General features: G+C 43.9%; 1 protein-coding gene across 1 annotated transcript; it reads left to right on the top strand.

Moving 5' to 3' along the window:
- The first annotated feature begins 82 nt into the window (after positions 1-82).
- LOC137321703 (uncharacterized) lies at positions 83-22526 on the top strand. The gene is made up of 3 exons (XM_067984263.1): positions 83-802; positions 19772-19824; positions 22252-22526. Exons 1-3 carry the CDS (start codon positions 185-187, stop codon positions 22352-22354), a joined length of 774 nt encoding a protein of 257 aa, XP_067840364.1. The 5' UTR covers positions 83-184; the 3' UTR covers positions 22355-22526.
- The last annotated feature ends 767 nt before the right edge of the window (positions 22527-23293 follow it).

Raw genomic sequence — 23293 nt, 5'->3', positions numbered from 1 at the left:
TGGATTGGTGAGCAGAGTCTGACGTGTTGCTGCTGTGTTAAATATTTATCCCAAAAGCAGAAAAAAACCCTTAAAAAGTAAAATATATATAGAGAGGGGGAGGGAGGCAGGAGGCGGTTGATTTGCTGAAGGGGCAGTCGGTGATGCAACGTGTCCAGAAAATACCGTGAGGGAAGAGGCTACGATGGGTGGCGGCAGCAGCAAATGGAAAAAGATTTCTGCGGGACCCCCGGAGCCAGGTGAGTACAGCAAGGCGAGCTCAGCGGAGAAGGGAGATGGCCAGCGCCCAGGGGAGGTGGGGAAGAGCAGCGGAGGAGGAGGAGGTCAGCAGAGACCGGTCAAGACGGGGAGGAAAGAGGTTAGCAATTCGCAGGATAACGCGGGGACCACGAGTGGGCACCGGCTCAAAGGGGACGGGTCGGACTCTCCGGACGGTGAAGAAGAGGACATGGAGCGAGAGCTGGACAGGGCACTGGCGGAGTGCGAGGACTGGTGGGTGAACTCCAGCAGAAAACTGGAGCCCGGCTCCTGTCCGCGATCCAACACTTACACGTGGAGTAACTCGAGAGCCCCCTGCAGTGAGCCGGGCTTTAACTCCGCTCCTTATATCCAGAGTCTGGCCGGACGGGGTGACACGGCCGCCGCTGCCAGTCGTGAGAAAGCCGAGCCGCTGCTTGGTTCCGTCAAAGTTCAGCTTCCACTGGGTCCAAGTCAACGGGGTGAGCGGGATCCGGCAGCTCAGTGCTGGGCAACGGCGCTGACCAACTCCAACCTTAACATCAACCACTGGAACCAACAACACGTAAGTTTCCATTTCCTTCATTGAAGAGCCTGGTTGCGGATTATAAATATTTTAATCCAAATCAGTGGCTTTTATCTTTTTTTTTTACAAAAGAGTAAACCCAGTGATTTTCCCTGCCTCACATTTCACTTCAAGACCGGTCAACAGGAACAGACAGTGGAATTCTAAATTTAGTGAAAAAAAATGTTCTTAAGATACTTGAACGGATTGCTTTTATTTCAGAAAGAAACATCACAATTCGACAGTTAGGATATTAATAACTTAATTGTTTATAACGATTTGATTACATTAAAACAGCTAAATCGATTCTCCAGCAAAAAGTCAAATTCGAACTCAAAATTAACGAAAGGTGAAACAGGAAAATGCTCCGTATAAAATGTCTTTATTTGCTGTGCTCCGTTTTATTTGAACAGCAAACTGGAAGACTTCATTTATCAGATCGCTTCATCCGTAACCGGTAAAATGGGGCGAATAAGCATGTTTCAAGTTTTAAAACACAACTGTAGCAGCAAATATCTGCTTAATTTACTCAAGATGTGGAGATGCCGGTGATGGACTGGGGTTGACAATTGTAAACAATTTTACAACACCAAGTTATAGTCCAGCAATTTTATTTTAAATTCACAAGCTTTCGGAGATTTTCTCCTTCCTCAGGTAAATGTTTCAAGATCTCCTTGAAGCCTACGCATTTATACATAATTGAATAATACATGGTGTTTACAGACTGCCCCTGCAACTGCCCGTTGCCAAGGCAATCACCGTGTTCAGACAGAGAGGTGTCAGCTGCAGAACCCCCGAATACACATTCAACAAAAAAACAAACAGGGAAAAAAAACAGAGAAAAAAAAACAGAGAGAGGCAGAAACATCCGGAAGGCAGAGAGAGCCAGCAAATGACCCATTATATTAAAAACAGATAACATTTGTTCGCTGGTGGGGTAACGTGTAGCGTGACATGAACCCAAGATCCCGGTTGAGGCCGTCCTCATGGGTGCGGAACTTGGCTATCAATTTCTGCTCGACGATTTTGCGTTGTCGTGTGTCTCGAAGGCCGCCTTGGAGTACGCTTACCCGAAGGTCGGTGGATGAATGTCCATGACTGCTGAAGTGTTCCCCGACTGGGAGGGAACCCTCCTGTTTGGCGATTGTTGCGCGGTGTCCGTTCATCCGTTGTCGCAGCGTCTGCATGGTCTCGCCAATGTACCATGCTCTGGGGCATCCTTTCCTGCAACGTATGAGGTAGACAACGTTGGCCGAGTCACAGGAGTATGAACCATGCACCTGGTGGGTGGTGTCATCTCGTGTGATGGTGGTATCTGTGTCGATGATCTGGCATGTCTTGCAGAGGTTACCGTGGCAGGGTTGTGTGGCGTCGTGGACGCTGTTCTCTTGAAAGAGAACAGCGTCCACGACGCCACACAACCCTGCCACGGTAACCTCTGCAAGACATGCCAGATCATCGACACAGATACCACCATCACACGAGATGACACCACCCACCAGGTGCATGGTTCATACTCCTGTGACTCGGCCAACGTTGTCTACCTCATACGTTGCAGGAAAGGATGCCCCAGAGCATGGTACATTGGCGAGACCATGCAGACGCTGCGACAACGGATGAACGGACACCGCGCAACAATCGCCAAACAGGAGGGTTCCCTCCCAGTCGGGGAACACTTCAGCAGTCATGGACATTCATCCACCGACCTTCGGGTAAGCGTACTCCAAGGCGGCCTTCGAGACACACGACAACGCAAAATCGTCGAGCAGAAATTGATAGCCAAGTTCCGCACCCATGAGGACGGCCTCAACCGGGATCTTGGGTTCATGTCACGCTACACGTTACCCCACCAGCGAACAAATGTTATCTGTTTTTAATATAATGGGTCATTTGCTGGCTCTCTCTGCCTTCCGGATGTTTCTGCCTCTCTCTGTGTTTTTTTTTCTCTGTTTTTTTTCCCTGTTTGTTTTTTTGTTGAATGTGTATTCGGGGGTTCTGCAGCTGACACCTCTCTGTCTGAACACGGTGATTGCCTTGGCAACGGGCAGTTGCAGGGGCAGTCTGTAAACACCATGTATTATTCAATTATGTATAAATGCGTAGGCTTCAAGGAGATCTTGAAACATTTACCTGAGGAAGGAGAAAATCTCCGAAAGCTTGTGAATTTAAAATAAAATTGCTGGACTATAACTTGGTGTTGTAAAATTGTTTATAATTTACTCAAGTATCTTGATTGGTTCTGATTTTGGTTCTCATTTACCTGGTCAGGAACAGGTTAAGTAACTAAAATATGAAGTCCCGCGTTCCCTAAACTTGTTTTTTGTGCAGTCTTTCCTTGTATTTTCTTACTTTTCCCTTCGAAACTATTTGTCTATAATAGTGTATTAGACAACCTGGTTAGGACAACAACTTGCATTTATATAGCGCATTTAATGTAATAAAACGTCCTGAGGTGATTCACCAGAGTGTTATCAAACACAATTTGGCACATAGCCACATAAGGAGATATTAGGACATGCAACCAAAAGTTTGGTCAAAGAGGTAGGTTTTAAGGAGCATCTTAAGGGAGGAAAGAGAGGCGGAGAGGTTTAGGGAGGGAATTCCAGAGTTTAGGGCCTAGGCAGCCGAATGCACCATCACAATGGTGAAGCAAAGAAAATCGGGGATGCGCAAGAGGCCAGAATTGGAGGAGCGCAGAGATCTCGGCGGTTTGTGGGGATGGAGGACGTTTCTGAGATATGGAGGGGCGAAGCCATAGAGGGATTTCAAAACAAGGATATGAGAATTTTAAAATTGAGGCATTGTTGCACCGGGAGCCAGTGTAGGGCAGCGAGCACAGGGGTGATGGGTGAACGGGACTTGGTGTGGGTTAGGATACAGGCAGCAGAGCTTTGGAGGCGCTCAAGTTTATGGAGGGTGCGAGGCCAGCCAGGAGAGCATTGGAATATTCAAGTCTGGAGGTAACAAAGGCATGGATGATAGAAACATTAACTGATGACAGTTACACATACAATGGGCACTGAATTTTGCCATTATTCATCCCAGAATTCTCTCAATAAACTTGCTGCAATATCATCACAACTATTGAGTGAATGTTATTTGGCATCCAGGCCATGAAGCAAACTACAACATAGCATCTGCCCGGCTGCTGCTGGCACAACATTGACCAAAAATATAAAGTTCAAACAACGCATCAACAAACCAGAAAAATATAGTAAGGGAGTGTGTGGTGCAGAGTATACCCACTTATTTTTATTTCTGGAAGCAGGGTTATGCTCACTATCGAGGGTATATTGTTTATCCCTAATGTTGAGTACACACCAGCACCAGCAGCGAGATACCTCACCTGCCGCCAGAAAAGTGCACGCTCGCACCCACTCCCCGAGGTTTTCCGACACTTGCTGGCAGTGGGTGACGTACCTCGCGGCTGGGATGTACTTAACATTTACCCCAGTGTACCTTTTGTACACCCACTTTGTAATCTTTTGGAGGCAAGAGTGAGCTCACTTTTTTGACAGCATGTAAGTGAGCTTAGTGAGTATAAGCACTTTCCATTTTTTTTGGAGGTTAAGTTATTAATTAGGATTAAACAAAAGGGCAAGATTTTCTGCTATTTACTGCCCGATATTTCAGGTAGTTTGGGGGGTGAGAAGTGAGGTGGGGATCAGTTATGCTCAATTGCTATGCACTTTGTCAACCATCCAATCTTCCAACATCACTTTCGCTCACTGGGGGAAGCACCTGCCTTAAAATAGGTGAACATATTTAAATAATGATATAATGACATTTTCTGTCATCACCTCCTCAATGTTGGATGTAAATCATGCTCACTTATAGTGGCTGTCCAGTCTGTGCTAAGTGCTACAGAAAAAGCAGAAGTACATCTGGAATGCACTGCCTGAAAGGGTGGTGGAAGCAGATTCAATAATAACTTTTTCAAAAGGGAATTGGATACATAATTGAAGGGGGGAAATTTACAGGGCTATGGGGAAAGAGCAGGAGAGTGGGACTAATTGGATAGCTCTTTCAAAGTGGCACGATGGGCTGAATGGCCTCCTCCTGCGCTGTATCATTCTATGTAAAGGGCACAGCAAGTGAAGTCTTGTAAAAACCTGAACTGTTTTTTGCTGATGACTATTGCTTTGTCGTCTACCCTTGTGCCTTCTGCTGTGGGGTTTCATCTCCTTCCCCCAAACTCTGTTCTAAAGAGGGCACAATGGTGTCTCACTGGGAATGTGCCAGTATTCTGTTTTTTTTTTGTTGGAGGAAAAACAGACTGGTCAAGCACCGTAGGAGGTGCATGATATCCACCCACCAGTACCCCCACACTAGAACATATAGACCAAGGTGTTCCTGCCTCTACTTAGTGTTTGCGGAGGCTGCGCTTCAAAAAGAAAGGTTATGACACATGCTTTAACCCAACCTACAGCCCACCTCCACCACAGGCAGTACACAGCCAGTGGCTGTAAAGGACATCCTTGAATGTTTACACCACGGGGGTCTTCCAAGCTGCCACTGAGGATATAATTCTCCTTCATGCTAGAGCAAGCCGGTTCTTCCCTATGCACTACCAGCATTAACAATACAGGACACTGCAATTTTCACAGTGACTGGGTTACCCCAGATGCAAAGCTCCAAGATAGCACCCATGCGGCCATAAGTGCCACCTTCATCACTGCCATGACTTAACATCTACAGGAAAGGATTCGCTCTCTCAATGTCCAGCTTGTTTCTAACCAGAAGCACTGCATCAATTTAAGTGAATGCCCTTTTCTGGATAGCTGCCACAATGCCTTCATTTTAAGGCAGTCCACTGGCTGATTGTTTTTCACCCAGAAAAGCAAGTATCTACGTGGAAGCTGGGAGATTAAGGCTACCCTGTACAGCATGGTCAATGAGCCCTGTGCACTTTCCCGTGACACCACAGAAAAAAGGGACTTAAATAACATTAAGATAGAAACTGAATCCGTATGGATTGAGACAAAGGATAAGAAGGGATCAATCACATTAATAGGTATATTCTACAAATCACCTAATAGTGGAAGGGAAGTAGAGGAAGAAATATGTAGACAAATCTATGAAATGAGTAAAGAAAACATCGAATAATAATCATGGGAGATTTCAACTACCCCCAAATAAACTGGCAAGAGGAGGTAGGGAAAGGAGAAAAGGGAATGGAGTTTTTACAGTGTGTACAGGACTCCTTTCTTACCCAGTATGTGAGAAGCCCAACAAAAGAGGACTCATTGCTGGATCTAGTAAAGGGAAATGAATAAGAACAGATAAGAGAAGTAAGCGTTGGGAGACATCCAGGCAATAGTGATCACAACGTAGTAAAGTTTAAAATAATGATTGAGAAAGACATAAGTAAGACAAAGACCAAAGTAACAGATTAGAAAAAAGCTAATTTTGAGAGAGTGAGAATGGAAATAGGGCAGGTAAATTGGAAAAACATTTTGACAGATAAAGGAATAGAACCGCAGTGGATAATATTTAAAACAGTGATCAATAGAGTTCAGGAGAAATATATTCCTCTTAAAAAGTAAGAACAAACTAGTCAATAATGAAACACCATGGATGAATAAAGAGATATGAGTAAAATTAAAAGTAAAGACAATAAAGAGGATGACAAAAGGGAATACGAAGAGGTTAGGAAAGAAGTCAAAAAAACAATTAGAAAAGCAAAGAGGAACTACGAGATTAAATTATTGTTTTTTTATTCATTCATGGGATGTGGGCGTCGCTGGTGAAACCAGCATTTATTGCCCTTGAGAAGGTGGTGGTGAGCTGCCTTCTTGAACCGCTGCAGTCCGTGTGATGACCCAGTGACTATGAAGGAACGGCGATATATTTCCAAGTCGGGATGGTGTGTGACTTGGAGGGGAACGTGCAGGTGGTGTTGTTCCCATGTGCCTGCTGCCCTTGTCCTTTTAGGTGGTAGAGGTCGTGGATTCGGGAGGTGCTGTCGAAGAAGCCTTGGCGAGTTGCTGCAGTGCATCTTGTAGATGGTACACACTGCAGCCACAGTGCGCCAGTGGTGAAGGGAGTGAATGTTTAGGGTGGTGGATGGGGTGCCAATCAAGCGGGCTGCTTTTTTCTGGATGGCGTCGAACTTCTCGAGCGTTGTTGGAGCTGCACTCATCCAGGCAAGTGGAGAGTATTCCATCACACTCCTGACTTGTGCCTTGTAGATGGTGGAAAGGCTTTGGGGAGTCAGGAGGTGAGTCACTCGCCGCAGAATACCCAGCCTCTGACCTGCTTTTGTAGCCACAATATTTATGTGGCTGGTCCAGTTAAGTTTCCAACTATGGAATATAAAAAGAAATAGTAGTGTTCTACAGACACATAAATAACAAAAGAAAAATTAGGACAGGAATAGGGCTACTATGGGATGCACAAGATAAACTCACTGGTAACGACAGCAAAATGGCAGAAATACTGAATAGTTACTTTGCCTCAGTATTTACCAGGGAGACTAACAAGGTGGGCAGGACATTAGAAGAAGAGATCAAAAAAGATATTTAAAACATTTAAGATAGAAAGGAGGGAGACAATTGATAAACTAATCATACTTAGGAAGGATAAGACCCCTGGTCCAAATGGATTGCTTCCACGAATATTAAAAGAAGTTAGGGAGGAGATAGCAGAGGCACTATTACATAGATATAAAAATTCACTAGAAAAGGAAATAGTGCCAGAGGACTGGCAGATAGCTACTGTTGTTCCTATATTTAAAAAGGGAGATAGATCAAGTCCAGGGAACTATAAACCAATTAGCTTAACATCGTTGGTAGGAATGATAATGGAATCCTTACTCAAAGATTTAATAGAAAGACATCAAGAGAATGAAAATATAAAGTAAAGAATAGTCAGCACGGATTACAGAAGGGAAAGTCATGCTTGACCAACCTTATTGAATTCTTTGAAGAAGTAACCGAAAGAGTAGACAAGGGTAATGCAGTAGATGTAATATATTTGGATTTTCAAAAGGCCTAGGTCAGAACTTGTGGAGTCAGGGGACAGGTAGCAGAATGGATAGCAAGCTGGCTACAAAACAGAAAACAGAGAGTAGGGGTTAAGGGTAGCTACTCAGACTGGCAAAAGGTGGGAAGTGGTGTTCCACACGGATTGGTGCTGGGACCACTGTTGTTCACAATTTACATTAACGATTTGGATTCGGGAATCGGAAGTACAATTTCAAAATTTGTGGATGACATCAAATTAGGGGGTGTAGTTAATACAAAGGAAGAATGTGCCAAAATGCAAGAGGACATTAATAAACTTGCAGAATGGGTGTGTAATTGGCAAATGAATTTCAATATAGATAAATGTGAGGTGGTGCATTTTGGTAGGAAGAACAAGGAGGCCACATACTGCTTGGGTAATAAGGGGTAAATTTTGACCCCGAAGAACAGGTGGGTTGGGGGCAGGTGGGCAGTGAAAATTGTCGGTTTTGGGAGTGGGACTACATCCCGCTTCCAACCCACTGACTTGCGGGTTTGACCCATCTGAGTGAGCGCACGCTTCTGTAACCCGGAAATATTTAAAGGACCAATTGAGGTACATAAAATACTTAAAGATGTTAAATATTTGAACCACACAAGCCATTTTAACTGCTTCTAAACTGTCTCCCGTGGCCTCTGAAAGACAGCATGGAAACAGAGGCGAGTTGCAGCCGGCACCCATTTGAACCTTTGAACAGTGATTGACATGTGAATAAAGGTGAGTTTTTGCAGCAGGGCAGTCAGTTCTTTCAGACAAAACTTTTGGCTGGGAGTTCTTTGTGTTTAGACTGAGATTGCTTGGTTCACAGTTCTTGTGTTCACACATATTTACCAACATTTTGGACCCCCTCAAACTGACAACATCAGGATGGGGGGGCACAATGAATTTATTCAGCAGCACATCTGAGGAGGAGGCACATCACCATCCGTGGCAGGCACAGCGTGCAGTTCTGGGAGTTGCAGCTCCACAAGACAGAGGTGCACCACAGGGACCTGGAGAGAGGGGACCAACGGAGGGGCCGAGTTCACAGGAGGCATTACTTACGTGAGAGGGATTACAGACAGAGGCTGAACTTCCTGGACCTCTGAGGAGCAGTGCCTACGAAGGCTGAGATTGAGTTGGCAGGTGGTCGCAGACTCCTTCATGCAGAGCTCCTCCCGGCTTGATCTGGCGGCCACGCATTGCCCGTCGCAGTTAAAGTCACCACTGCCCTCAATTTGTTTGCTTCTGGATCCTTCCAGTGCGCCACCGGTGACATCACCAGGATCTCTGTTGTCTGCACATAAGTGTATACGACAGGTCACGGATGGCTTGTTTGCCAGGGTATCCGACTACATCAACTTCCCCGTCGACGACATCAGCCAGACTAAGAGGGCAGTGGGTTTCCACTTTCTGGCTGGCTGGCTTTCCATAGGTATTGGGTGCAATTGATTGCACACATGTTGCAATCCAAGCACCTCCACATGAGCCAGGAATGTTCAAAAACCGAAAGGGATTTCACTCCATCAATGCGCAGTTGGTTTGCGACAGTCGGAAGAGGTTTCTCCAAGTGCAGACTTGGCCATTTGGAGAGGAGGCAGCATTGCGGGTACTAGTTGGGGGGGGGGTGGGGGCAATGGATGAGAGGTGGGAACGCTTTGAGTGGAGTCCCCACTTCCATGTCCCCTTTTGCCATTATCCCTCTCCTGGGCCAGGGCCACATCGTTCCTACCACTCTGCTGGACAACAGCTTGGAGCAGATCTGTGATGCGTTCAAAGGCCACGGCTACACTATCTGTCTGCCTGTTTAAGGCGGCAGACATGTTGGCATCCAGAATCCGCACGGCCGTTGTCAGGGCCTGAACGGACTCATTTGAGAGCCGTGCTTGAAGCTCACTGGAGGCTGTCACTCTCTCCATCACAGACATTCCACTAATGATGGAGGTGGACTCCTCCATCCTCTCCGTTATTGTGGTGAGTGTGCATGGCACGTTTTCCAGTACGTCGCAAAGGTGCTTCTCTACCTCAATCATTCTCCTTCTCAAGGATGGCCCCCGGGGTTCAGCATCTGTGTCCAGCTGAGCAGAGCCTGGAGAAGAGTGCTCCCACCGACGCACACTCTCCACAGCTGCCCCTGCCACCAGTGTCTGCTCGTGCTCACTTGTGAGTGGTGACTCACCAGGTGACAACCTAACTAACTGACTAACAGGACCCGCCGAGGTTTGAGTATCTGCGCTGGTGTATGGCTCGATATGATGTGACGGTGCGCCCTCCGAGGCATGGAGCCCCTTTCAGGAATCACTCTCATTCATGTGTGTTGCTACAGCAATCCTTGAAGGCCCTGGAAGGGAACATACAACAATATTAAGAATCATTGACTAAGTGATGTTGCGATGAGCATACTGAAGTGTGAAACAGATCAATCATTGATAACCAATTCATGTTGTGCGTGAGGGATGTTAAAGTTCTGTTACCCAATGTTAGCGGGGTGCCAGTCTCTGCATCTCCAACAGCCAGGCATTCAACCATATGGCTGAGCTCCAAGGCCTTCCCCACCACCTCTGTCAGGGCCATTATTTGTGGTGGGCCCCCTTCAGTCCGACTCCACTCCCGTGCATTTTGTGCTTTCTTCTCCTACAAGTGGAGAAAGCACAGACGTGTGCGTGAGTGCTGGCCGATGGATGCATTGCTCTGGCTCAGGCTGACGATGAAACGATGCATCAGAGGGTGAGTATCAAACCGATTCATCACATTGCATCAGGATTGGGGTGAGTGGTAGTGGTGGGGTCACAAATGGGGAGGTGAGGAATTGCACAGGAAGTGAAGGTAACTTGACACTGAGCCTTAAGTGGGTGTGAGGAGTGAGGTGATGGAGTAGGCTTCGCAGGGCAGAGTGTGAGGGGGGGTAATGTTCACCACAGAATCCAGGTGAATCAGTAACTGGACTCACTTTTCCTGACCTGGTTAGGTTATTGAAGCGCTTCCTGAACTACACTCAAGTCCTTGAGACTGTGCTCCTGCTGGTCACCTCCTCTGCCACCTCAAGCCAGGCCTTGGTGGCAGAGGCAGGGCGCTTCCTCCCATCTGCCGGGTACAATGTTTCCCTCCTGCTCCTCACACTGGCTAACAGCAACTCCAGTAAAGAGTCAGTGAACCGGGGTGCTGGCCTCGTCCTCTGCTGCTCCATGTTTGTGGATTTCTCCTTTCTCCCTCAAAACCCAAGGTTGCAATGTCCTTTTTAAATAATCCAGGTCCCAGCATGCCATTCGGGTGTGCAGTATGCCCGCTGCGCAGCTTGGAGACGGGAAACCCGGAAGTTACGTTCAGGGCCTTCAACTGAGTCGCGATCGCTCGAGAAAATGCATAAAAAACTTTTCCCAGTTTCCCACTGATGTATTGACCCCCCCCCCCCCCCCCCCAACCTGCTGAGATCCCACGAATGTTAAAATTTACCCCCAAGAGTCTAAATGGGATAGAGGAGTAAAGGGATCTCGGGGAACAGATACACAAATCACTAAAAGTAGCGACACAGGTTAACAAGGCCATAAAAAAGGCAAATCAAGAACTGGGGTTCATTTCTAGAGGGATAGAATTGAAAAGCAAAGAAGTTATGTTAAGCTTGCATAAAATCTTGGTTCGACCACACTTGGAGTAGTGTGCACAGTTCTGGTCTCCATATTATAAAAGGGATATAAAGGCATTGGAGAGGGTGCAAAAAAGATTCACAAGGATGATACCAGAGCTGAGAGGATATACTTATCAGAAAAGGCTGATCAGGCTGGGGCTTTTTTTTTTCTCTAGAACAGAGAAGGCTGAGGGGTGACCTGATAGAGATCTTTAAGATAATGATAGGATTTGATAGGATAGACGTAGAGAAAATGTTTCCAAATGTGGGGGAATCCAAAACTAGAGGTCATAAATATAAAATAGTCGTTAATAAAAATCTAATGGGGAATTCAGGAGAAACTTCTTTACCCAAAGAGTGGTAAGAATGTGGAATGCGCTACCACAAGGAGTAGTTGAAACAAATAGCACAGTTGCATTTAAGGGGAAAGCTAGATAAGCACATGGGGGGAGAAAGGAATAGAAGGGCATGCTGAAAGGGTTAGATGAAGTAAGGAGGGAGGATGCTCGTATGGAGCATAATGCTGGGATAGACCAGTTGGGCCAAATGGCCTGTTTCTGTGCTGTAGTTTTGATGTAACCATCTGAGCATTGCTATAACAAGGTCCATTCCGCCACCAGAGTTATTATAGAGCACGTTGGAATGCAGATGGCATGCTGCAGGTGCCTAGATCAGTCTTTGGGTACTCTGCGATATAGTCAGTCTAGCATCTCCAGAATAGTGGTGGTGTGCTACCTGCAGCACAACTTTACCTTTCAAAGAGGCCACTTCATTGGAGGCCCTGTAGAAGAAGGGCACCCAAGGGCAGGAGAGTGTAGCAGCAGCTGAAGAGACTGGGGGCAGCAGGGAGAGAAAGAAATGTCATTAAATTTAAAATGTAAAAGTTGGGAAAGAGAAAAAATAAAATGGTGTATGGATCTGGATAAGTCAGGCCACTAGCATCTAGTGGCAAGAGGCCAGCAACTGCAATGTGACCGAGGAATAGAATTTTACCAAAGATGTTTCCCATTGCAACAAACTGATTTATTGTTGTTCCATTATAAGCATTGACATAAAAAGCATGACAGAAAAATTAGGACAACAGGAGGTAAGGATAAATGTACAGAGGAAGTGCGCATTATATTCAAAACTTTATAAATTTGTTTAAAAGTTTACTCCAAAATGCACCAAATAAATTGCCAAAAATCTAAATTTTCTTGGAGACCGTGCCCCCAGTCCCTGGACCCCTCCCCCCAGAAAATAAATCCTACACATGAAGTATACTTACTCCTAGAGTTGCCTCTAGACTACTGGCTGTAATGTAATTCTAAGGTTAAGATGGTAATCCCTCTTTAGGAAACGCAGCTGTTAAGTCAAGATGGGAGGGATGGTTTAGGTGAAGCACTCTTCGATGAGCTGCTTTGTGAGCGCTCTGGCATCTAGGGGCACTAGTGATCGATGCCTCGCCTACGCTGCCTCCTTCTCCTCCTCCTTCTGCATTTCCTGCCGCTCAGGTGGTGGTGGTAAGGGCTGGTCGCTCATAATAGCAAAGTTATGGAGCGTGCAGTAGACTACCACAAATCTGGATACCTGCTCAGGGCTCTACTGAAACGCTCCCCTAACGGTCCAGGCAGCGGAAGCATTGGCTGAGCATGCCAATTGTTTGTTCGATAATGTTTCTGGTGGCAGCATGGCATTCGTTGTAGGCCAGCTCTGTAGCTGTGCCCGAGTTCCTGACAGGAGTCGTGAGCTATGTCTGGAGGGGATTTCCCTTGTCCCCCAGTAGCCAGCCTGTAACATGATGGTCTGGCTGGAATAAAAGTGACACAGAAGACAGGTGCAGGATGAGTGAGTCATGACTGCTGCCTGGATAGCAGGCACAGATCTGCATAATGTGCTGCCTGTGGTCACAAACCAGCTGTACGTTAAGGGAGTGGAATCACTTTCTATTCAGAAAAAATGTCAGGCTGGTTATGGGGAGCACACAAGGCAATGTGGATGCAGCCTGTAGCACCTTGCACCCAGGAGAAGCCTGCAATGCAGATAAACCCGAGTGTTCTCCCGTCCTGCTTTGCTCTGTCCAGAGGGAACGAGATGTTGGTGTTCCTCCTGGTGTAGAGAGCCTCAGTGACCTCCGATACAGCCGTGGACTGTGAAGTGTGATATGTCGATGGTGTCACCTGCTCCAGCCTGAAACGAGCACGTGGCATAAACGTTAAGAGTCACGGTGACCTTGATGGCCACAGACAGTGCTGTCCATGCCCTGGTGCGAGGCTCGGGTTGTGGCTGCAGCGGGTGACATAGCTCGGTGACGGCCTCTTTTTGTGAAGCAAAGATGCCTCAGGCATTGCTCCTCAGTAAAGTTCATATAGGAGAAGTGCTCCCTGACTACCTGCTGTGGGTATGGCCTCCTCAATGCACAATGCCCTCCTCCTCCATCTTCCTTGCTGCTCCCCCTCATCCTTCAGCCCCAAAGGGAGTCCTACCAGATCACCCGAGACTGTGGTCAAATTGTTTAAAAGGCAGCGAAAAACAGTGCAACACCAGCAAAATCTTCTCAGCAGTCAAATTAATTTTCCAGTGTCCGATAACAGACCAAAAATCGCCCATAAGTTAACCAGCAGCCTGAACTGACAAACCAGCAACTAACCTATAAGTAATGGATGAGCCCTTTAAATAGCACTAGTGAAGGGTCCTTTTTTTCTGTTTGTTAGTAAGTTTCTGGGCAAGTTTATCACGAGGCGAATCAGGCACTAGCGCAGTCCAATATCACAAAAGTGTCCTACAACAAGCATAGGACTCTTATTTAAATATTTTATTCAATGCTTTAAATAGTTCTGGCGTGTGCCATGGACACTTATGGAGAAGCCCGATCCAACATGGTGGGCAGCGCACTTTTGGCTCGTAATGAGCGTGCCATCCTGCCCACCATATTGGATGCATATGCGCCCGTTTAGCGTCTGAAAAACGGGCGCAGCGTGATCGAATTTCTAGACCATGGTCTCTGTGAAAGAGTGAGGAGTTGGGTGGGGTGCAGTGTTTCTGTGAACTGGATCTGGACGGAGTACAGTACCTTTGGGAACTCGGATGCTGGGGAGTTGGATGTGGGAGAGTTACAGTTGAGTACCTGACAATCCAATAGTCACCCATTTTTTCTTTTTAGACTAAACATCTATTAATTGCAAAGTATAATATTGGTTACAATTAAACTGAATTAATCATTTTAATCGTGGAATCTTAGAGCACAGAAGGAAGCCATTCGGCCCATTGTGTCTGTGCCGGCACTTTGAAAGCTCTATCTAATTAGTCCCACTCCCCTATAGAATAGGGAATATAAAAATTCAAAATTTTCCAGAGAGGCCTGCCGCGAGATCCCCTCCTAGAAATACACCATTATTCCTTGCTATCAATATTTATATTTCACCTCCAGGCTTTCATGTTCTTGTGTTCAATTTCTTCCAAAACAAATGAAAAAATGTTGTGTATACCAACAAGGTAGCCCGTGTAACGCCTTGTTTTCACATCTCATGGCTGCTCTTGAGTTGATAGCAGTTTAGGGAGGCTATGACAGCCTTTTTTTGTTGAAGTTGTTGCATATCTTTTGCTCGTACTCTAGGTTGGCATGTATGAAGGAGTGTGAAGATCAATGATTCACAAGCATTTCGGTCGTGCACTGTAATCTTTGGATAATTAGTGTGCAAAACAGTTTTATAGAAAGTGAATATTTCAAATGGGAATACAAACTGCTATTGAATTCTCTGACCTTTAATACCGAGTTTTTCATTTTTCTTCATTATTGCATTTAAACCCAGGTTCACATAGGTATTTGGATTATGCTTCCGTGGTTAAGTGCTGATAATTTATGAATTATGTAATCTCCTAAATTTTACTGAATCTCAGGCCAGCCCCACTTGTTTTTAAGATGGAATTAGTCTGGTCAATGATGCTTGCTGTTTTCTTGAACCTCTGGTTAATATACTGTTGAGGCTTCAGACGATTGCTATTCCTGCAGTCCCAGCCAGCCTTTTCTTAGGCTGTCAACACACAGGGACTGCTAATATAGTGTTTAATCTTTGAGTGTTCTGATGCTTATCGGAAACCAGTGGGTATAAAGGAAATGTCCTGAAGTTATAAGTTCCCTCCACAGAGGAGCAGTATTTGTAACTGGGGAGAACTGAAGGCCATTTTCTAGAAATAGGCACTCACAACCCTAATAGCCTACAAATTAAAAATAGTAAAAACAAAGTGGGGAGAAGGAAAACAATAACAAAACAGAACATGGATTATATTTTATATTCAGAAACACCTTGCACTTATATAGGGCCTTATCATGTCCTTGGGGTATCCCGAAGTATTTCTTAGCCAATGAATTACTTTGGAAGTGTAGTCACTGTTATGTAGGCGAACGAAGCAGCCAATTTGTGAGCAGAGCGGTCTCACAAATAGCAAATGAGGAAGGGAAAATGGAGGCTTAATCTGCTTTTTGGTGATGTTGGTTAAGGGTGAATGTTGACCTAGGCACCTGGAAATCTCCCTGCTTTTCTTCAAGAAGTGCCACAGAATTTTTTACATCCACCCGAACAGCTAGATTCAGGCTGAATCCTTCAGACTGAAAGGCTATACTTCCAACATCTCTGTACTGCGTTGAAGTGTCAGTTTAGATTTTGCGTGCAAATCCTGCAGTGGGACTTGAACCCATGACCTTAAACTCGAGGAAGAGCACTTACCAACTCAACCAAGGTGACCCTATATTAGAAAAAAAATCTAAATGAAAAGAATGTCAGAATAAAAGGAAATACACAAAAAATATATATTAAGCTGGATTTTGCTTTGAAAATAATGGTGAGGTTAACACGCTCACCGTTATTTCTGCGCAAATCGGATATTAACTTCCTGCGAGCACACATGCGCAGTTAAATGCGAAAATTGGGAAGCTGCTGTCCGAGATGAGCTGCCTCTCCATAAACTGCACGAAAACGGCATTTCGCCTTCTGGCTCCCCATTCAAATGTATCCAACGACATTAAGTTCCTGTATTGACGTCATAGAAATGGACTAAACTCGCCACAAAATGTTAGGGCTTATCCATCCCAGTCTAAGTATCCTTTTAACGGCGTAGTAAGTCTTGATTACTGCCAAACAACCTCCCTGGCACTGAAAATTAACTTTTACAAGTGTGGAGTCTCATTCCTTCAGATTTTAATTATTAGAGTTTTTTATTAAATTAATTTTTTTTAACTTTCTTTCTGTCTCTTTTATCTCTGTCTCTTAATTCAATCTTTATTTCCCTCTCTTTATTTCTCTTTCTGTACCTGATTTGACATTGAATTCACTATTCTAACTTACACTTCCTGGTGCTGATTTTGCATTGTTATTATTGATGCTTCGATCTGATTGGTTAAGGAGATACACAGTTGCTTGCCCTGTTCACACAGATCCCAGATGCCCTCTGGAGGGCACCGTGCTGTTTAGATATCCCGCTGACAGCAACTTCCTGTGCAAAGCCTCATAGAAAGTCAATGGGCAAGTGCAAGTCCAACAAATGGCAAAATCCGGCCCATTTACTAAATAGGAAAAGCCAACAAACAAAATACAATATGAAAAAGGGCAATTGTAGAGATTTGACCTTAATCCCTTTAGATAGTCTCTTCCCTTCCAGATGTGAATTTCCTGAATAAGACTAGAGTTTTACCAGTCTTTTTTACTTCATGCTTCAACTATGTGAATTATGATATTTTGCAACAAATGTTTACAACGTTTGTTTTTGTTCTTTTTCCGACATCACACACTACACCCCAGCTGAAAGGCCGGGTCTGTGATCTGCTTCCAGGCCTTTGCCAAGGCAACTAACTGCTACAATATGCATAAAAGCAACTCTAAGAGTGACAGCTTCCATTTTCTTTCCCTCCTGCGAGAAAAGTTCTTGGCTCCTGTTTGTCGCCTTCCTATGGAATGACTCAAATTCAAACCTCACTGCATAAGGAATTGCAGATGTGAAACAGTATCATGGTTTTGCAAGAAAATTTACCATGTGTGACATGTATAAAATGTCAGCTCAAATTAAATTGTTTCTTTGTAATGAGTTTTCTCAAACTGAGTTAATATTGAAGGCTATGAGAACAACTACTGAGTTAATATTGAAGGCTTTGGTTCCAATTTCCACCCTTCCCTCGCCCTTCACATGGTTCATTTCTGACTCTTCCCTTCCCTTCCTCGACTTCTCTATCTCCATTTCTGGGGATAGGCTGTCTACCAATATCTACTATAAGCCCACAGACTCCCACAGCTACCTTGATTACACTTCCTCCCAACCCGCTTCCTATAAGGACTCTATTCCCTTCTCCTAATTTCTCCGACTCCATCGCATCTGTTCTGACGATGCCACCTTCCACACCAGTGCTTCCGATTTGTCTTCCTTTTTCCTCAACCGAGGATTCCCCTCTACTATAGTTGACAAGGCCCTCAAACGTGTCCGCCCTATTTTCTGCACTTTTGCCCTCACCCCTTCCCTCCCAGAACCATGATAGGGTCCCCCTTGTCCTCACCTCCCACCCCACCAGCCTCCACATTCTCTGCCACCTCCAACGCGACCTCGCCACCAAACACATCTTTTCCCCCCCCCCGCCCCCCTTCAGCATTCTGAAGGGACCGCTCCCTCCGCGATACCCTGGTCCACTCTTCCAACACCCGCTCTCCTTCCCGTGTGAGCACAGGAGATGCAACATCTGCCCTTTCACCTCCTCCCTTCCCACCGTCCAAGGCCCCAAACACTCCTTCCAGGTGAAACAGCGGTTTACTTGTACTTCTTACAATTTAGTATACTGTATCTGCTGCTCACAATGCGGTCTCCTCTACAATGGGGAGACTAAACGCAGACTGGGTGATCGCTTTGCTGAACACCTCCGTTCTGTCTTCGAGCGTAACCCCAACCTGCCATTCGCTTTCCATTTCTCCCCGTCCCACTCCCACTCTGACCTCTCTGTTCTTGGCCTCTTACACTGTTCTAATGAAGCTCAAGGAACAGCATCTCATCTTTCATTTAGGCAATTTACAACCTTCTGAATTCAAAATTAATTTCATTAACTTCAGATCATAACCACTGCTCCCATTTTTCTTTTTGTTGGACTGCAGTTGCTGGTTATGGTTCTGCTGTTGCCATTTATAACTCCTCTGGTCTGATCTTTTTGTTTCTTAACCTGTCCCATTATCACCTTCCTTGCCTTGCACCATCATCCCTTTTGTCATTTAATCACTCGTGTCATCTACCCTATCACAGACATTTCCTTATGTTCTTTCCTCCCCTCCCCCTTTCCCTATACTTGCTTAAAAACTTTAACTTTAACTTCTTCCAGTTCTGACGAAAGGTCTTTGACCTGAAACGTTAACTCTGTTTCTCACAGATGCTGTCTGACTTGCTGAGCTTTTCCAGCATTTTCTGTTTTTATTTAATATTGAAGGCTATGCGAACAACCACTGAGTTAATATTGAAGACTATGAGAACAACCACTGAGTTGATTGCAAGGAGACAAAATAGTTCCTCTGCTGTTGGGGAGGGGATGGAAGGAAAAAATGTTCAGAGCACTAAGTCAGGTTTGAATAGTGAGGATGGATACATATTGTGGAGTGTTGCTAGATTATCTCTGGGATCACAGTTTACTAATTTAGAACTTTCTTTCAAAAGTTTAAATGGGTGGGATAGAGTCCATGGTTGTACATGGTGTGTGGAAGAAGCGTGTTTCATAGTTGACTGGCTTTTTGTTGTTCTATGCTTACATTCTTCTTATAACCAATAGCTGATAAATTCTGGGATACGATGAATGATATCCTCTATAAGCCAATCTTTCACGCATGAAAATATTTTCTAGGTTGTTGCATTCATATGTTATTTATAATACATTGGCTCCCGGTCCCCAAATGTCTCAAATTTAAAATTCTTATCGTGTTTAAATCCCTTCACAGCTTCACCCATTCCTATCTCTAACCTCTTCCAGCCCTGAAATCCCCCCCCCCCTCCACAAACTCTCCGTTACTCTGACTCTCTGTCCTCTTGTGCTTACCCCCCTCCATTTGCCCCACCATTAGCAACTGTGCTTTCAGCCATTCAGGCCCTATATTTGGGAATTTCCTCCCCAAACCACTTCACCTTTTCAACTCCTTCTCTAAAACCCTGCTTAAAACCCATGTCTTTAACCAAGTTTTTGGTCACCCCTCACAATATCTTCTCCTTAAGCTCAGAATCCATTTTTTCCTTATGCCTCCATGAAGCGCCTTGGGACATTTTTGCTATGTTAAAGGCACTATATAAATGCAAGTTATTGTTGAGTAAGTGGATATTTAGAAGCTTCATTTAATTTGTGTGTAATTTTTATTTTAATGTTGCAGGATTTACTCACTATAAGTACACAGGACATAGAAAATAACAACTTGGCAAATGGGTAAGTTCTGTATAAACATGCCAGCCTGTAACACTGGTTTGTAAAGCAAAATATGTTGTTGTTCAATTGCCTTTTATTAACACCTTATTTAAATATGGAGATTGGGGCTCAGTCTCACTCCACATTGTCCTCTGAACAAAAATACAAATTAATTAAGTGCAAGTCAGTTAAGGAACTGAAATTTTAAGTAGCTCACTGACAAGAGTTTAGCACGTAGTCTTGTTTGGGCTGTTTCTTCTAATTTCTTACTTTAAAACCGAATGATATTTTCAAGGTGGAGCACAGTCTTCTGGAAATCACTTCACACAAAGATCATGTGATGCATTAAAGTATCCTCTTGGAATTGATATTGTAATAACAATCTAATGGTCGATTATGTAGTATTAATAGAATACTTAATAACAAGCTGTGGAATATAACGATTCCTCTAGCATGTTGTAACATTTTGTATAATTCACAATGAAAATTAGTTTTCATGCTGTATGAGGTACTTCATTAAGCAACATTGCATCATAGGAACAGGAATAGGCCATTCAACCCTCTTTAGCCTGTTCCACCGTTCAGTTAAGTCAACTCCATTTTCCCACTTTTCTTCCATAATCCCTTGATACCCATACCTAATAAAAAAAAATCTATCGATCTTGGTCTTGAAATTTTTAAATGACCCAGCACCCACAGCCTTTTGGGGGAGCGAGTTCCAGATTTCCACTACCCTTTATGTGAAAAAATGCTTTCAAATTTCACTCCTAAATGGCCTAGCTCTAATTTTAAGATTTTACCCTCTTGTTCTGGATTTCCCCCACCAGAGGAAATAGTTTCTCTTTATTTACCCTTGAGGATCCCTTAATCATTTTAAATACCTCTATTAGATCACCCCTCAGCCCTTCTAAGGACAATATATCTTAAGGTTCAGTGCACAAAACTAAATGCAGCACTCCAGATGGGGCCTGACCAAGGCCCTGTACAAGTGAAGCATCACTTCCTCCTTTTTGTCAGCCCCTTAAGATAAAGGCCAACATTCCATCAGCCATTTTGATTATGTTCTGTACCTGTGCACTAGGTTTTAGTGATTTGTGTTCATGGACACCTAAATCCCTTTGCTCCTCCACAGCTCCTAGTCTCTCACCATTAAGAAAATATATCTGATTGTCATTCACAGATCCAGAGTGGATGACCTCACACCTCCCCACATTGAACTCCATCTGCCATAGTTTTGCCCACTCACTTACTCTGTCTATATCCCTTTGTAACTTTCTCCTCCCATCCACACAACTGACTGTGCCTCCTAACCTAGTATCATCTACAAACTTGGATCTACAACTCTATTCCTTCATTCGAGTCATTAATATATTATGGTGAAAAACTGAGGCCACAGTTCAAATCACTGCAGAACATCTTCTGTCACATCCTGCCTTCCAAGAATGAACCCTTTATCCCTACTTTCCATTTCTTACCTCCCAACCAGTTACTAACCCATGTCACAAGGTTACCACCAATTCCATGCGTGCTCATTTTTTCTAATAATCTCTTGTGCGGAACCATATCAAATGCCTTCATCCATAGACAATCAATCCCCTGCCCACCATGCTAGTGACACCCTCAGAAAATTAGATTAGTCAGACATGACCTACTCTTCACAAATCCATGCTGACTCTCTTTGACCAACTGATTCAAAACCAAGTACTCACTCTGTCTCTGATGATAGATTGCAGTATCCTTTGCATGTTTTTTCATTTTCCCTTTCTTATTACTTTCTTTGCATCCCTTTATTGCTTTTTATAGCTCCCTGGTCTGCTGGATTTCTACTTTTTTTTCCTTGCATTTGTGTGAGCCTTTTCTTTTAGCTTAATCAAATGAACTGCCTGCTGTCAGCAGCAGCAAAACCCCACCATCCTCTAAACTGGATAACTCAATAATTCAATCTTGGCATTCAGATGGTGAATACAATTCATTCTTTTACGGAGATCCTCCTTGTCATGATAGCAAATGTTTATTTTGATCTTCAGACGTTTAGATATCCCAAGATCTTGGATTGAAGGAGAATTTCTTTATCTAAGTATGAAAACTGGGGTGTTCACATAGTAATATTGATCTCAAATATGATAGGATTTTACCATATTGAGATTGCCATATTGAGATTGCTACTGGCTTTAGAAAGGTAACCCAGAAAAGCAGAAGGACAAAATAATTTTGATTGTGAATGTGGGACTAAGGCGACAAAATTTGATAGATGGGTGAAGCTACTCATGAGCAAGTTGGACCATAATAAAAAAAAGCTTGTGCCATTCCAGGCATATCTTTAAATTATTCATCTTTCTTCGCTTCCTGAAATTTCATGATTTTTTTTAAAAAAAACCTTCCTAGCTGAAAAATGGATAGAGACATCTACAAGTGCATTTAGAAATGTGTTCTCCCCTTCTCTTTCAGATTCCATATCAATGCAAAAAATATGTCTCCAAACTCGGCTCCAATTCTGTACGATTACTCCGAACAGGAACTAATGGCCAGTATTGAAAACGAATACAGCTGACCAGGAGTTAAATCAGGAATGAAATCTGGTCCATTAAACGGAATCCATACACTTTACCAAAGTGAAAAGGAATAACTTTTAAATGTATTCAATGCTTTTGCAATGTTGCAAAATGCCTCTAACATTGTTTTGTATATAATTTTTTAAGAATAAATGATTTGTATAAGGAATACACATTCTGTGTCCGATGTTAACAATTACTGAGTATAAATTATTGTTTTTCTGAAGCTAGATTTTCAATAAGTTACTATTACCTGTAGTGGGTGTATTGACAATTAGCAATGGCAAGAGGCAGATACCCATAATACCCTGCAAGGGACATGTGATCACAGTAAGTGACTAAGATTTGTACATACAACCAAACAGCATTAAAAAGGACAACAATTGGATCTTTTAAATGTAAAAGGCAAGTTCTCTACTGCCGGGTGAATGCTGCAGGATATTGCATTCAAAATGTGATGTGAACTATTGGTAAAGTACCAATTTAATCAATAAATATGTTTAATGTTTACTTCAGAATAATTCACAATTAGGCCACAATATGCATCCACTTTGGCTGACATCTAATCAGTAACTAGGCTGCAGCATGTGATGAAATACAAAATCCTACCCCTCCCACCACACCTAAACATGCACATAGTTATATACCAGGCACACAGCACTCAGCTCAGTGGGTTTTTTTTTGTGGAAAGTCCATTTACAAAAAGATCTAGTAACTCATTACTTTTTCTCAAATATATAAAATATGGTCCTTTTGTATGAAATATACCATACATATCGCTCAAAAACAAATCTTTTTCTGTCAACAGATGGTGAACATTTGTCAGCTACAAATATTAACATGCAGGAAATCGTAAATTTGATGTGGAAGCAAATCTACCCTTGGATGGACGGGCCCCTCATTAACATACGCAAATACCACTAATTCCTGTTTTAAGC

The sequence above is a fragment of the Heptranchias perlo genome, chromosome 5, assembly GCF_035084215.1.
Source record: "Heptranchias perlo isolate sHepPer1 chromosome 5, sHepPer1.hap1, whole genome shotgun sequence".
In the NCBI taxonomy this organism is placed as follows: Eukaryota; Metazoa; Chordata; class Chondrichthyes; order Hexanchiformes; family Hexanchidae; genus Heptranchias; species Heptranchias perlo.
This window is presented reverse-complemented; position numbering and strand designations above follow the sequence as displayed.

Excerpts from the sequence above, each read along its gene's own strand:
- LOC137321703 (XM_067984263.1), top strand. The coding sequence starts at position 185 with ATGGGTGGCGGCAGCAGCAAATGGAAAAAGATTTCTGCGGGACCCCCG. Across the intron at positions 803-19,771 it reads ACCACTGGAACCAACAACAC|GATTTACTCACTATAAGTAC; the intron begins GTAAGTTTCCAT and ends TTAATGTTGCAG. Across the intron at positions 19,825-22,251 it reads AATAACAACTTGGCAAATGG|ATTCCATATCAATGCAAAAA; the intron begins GTAAGTTCTGTA and ends CTTCTCTTTCAG.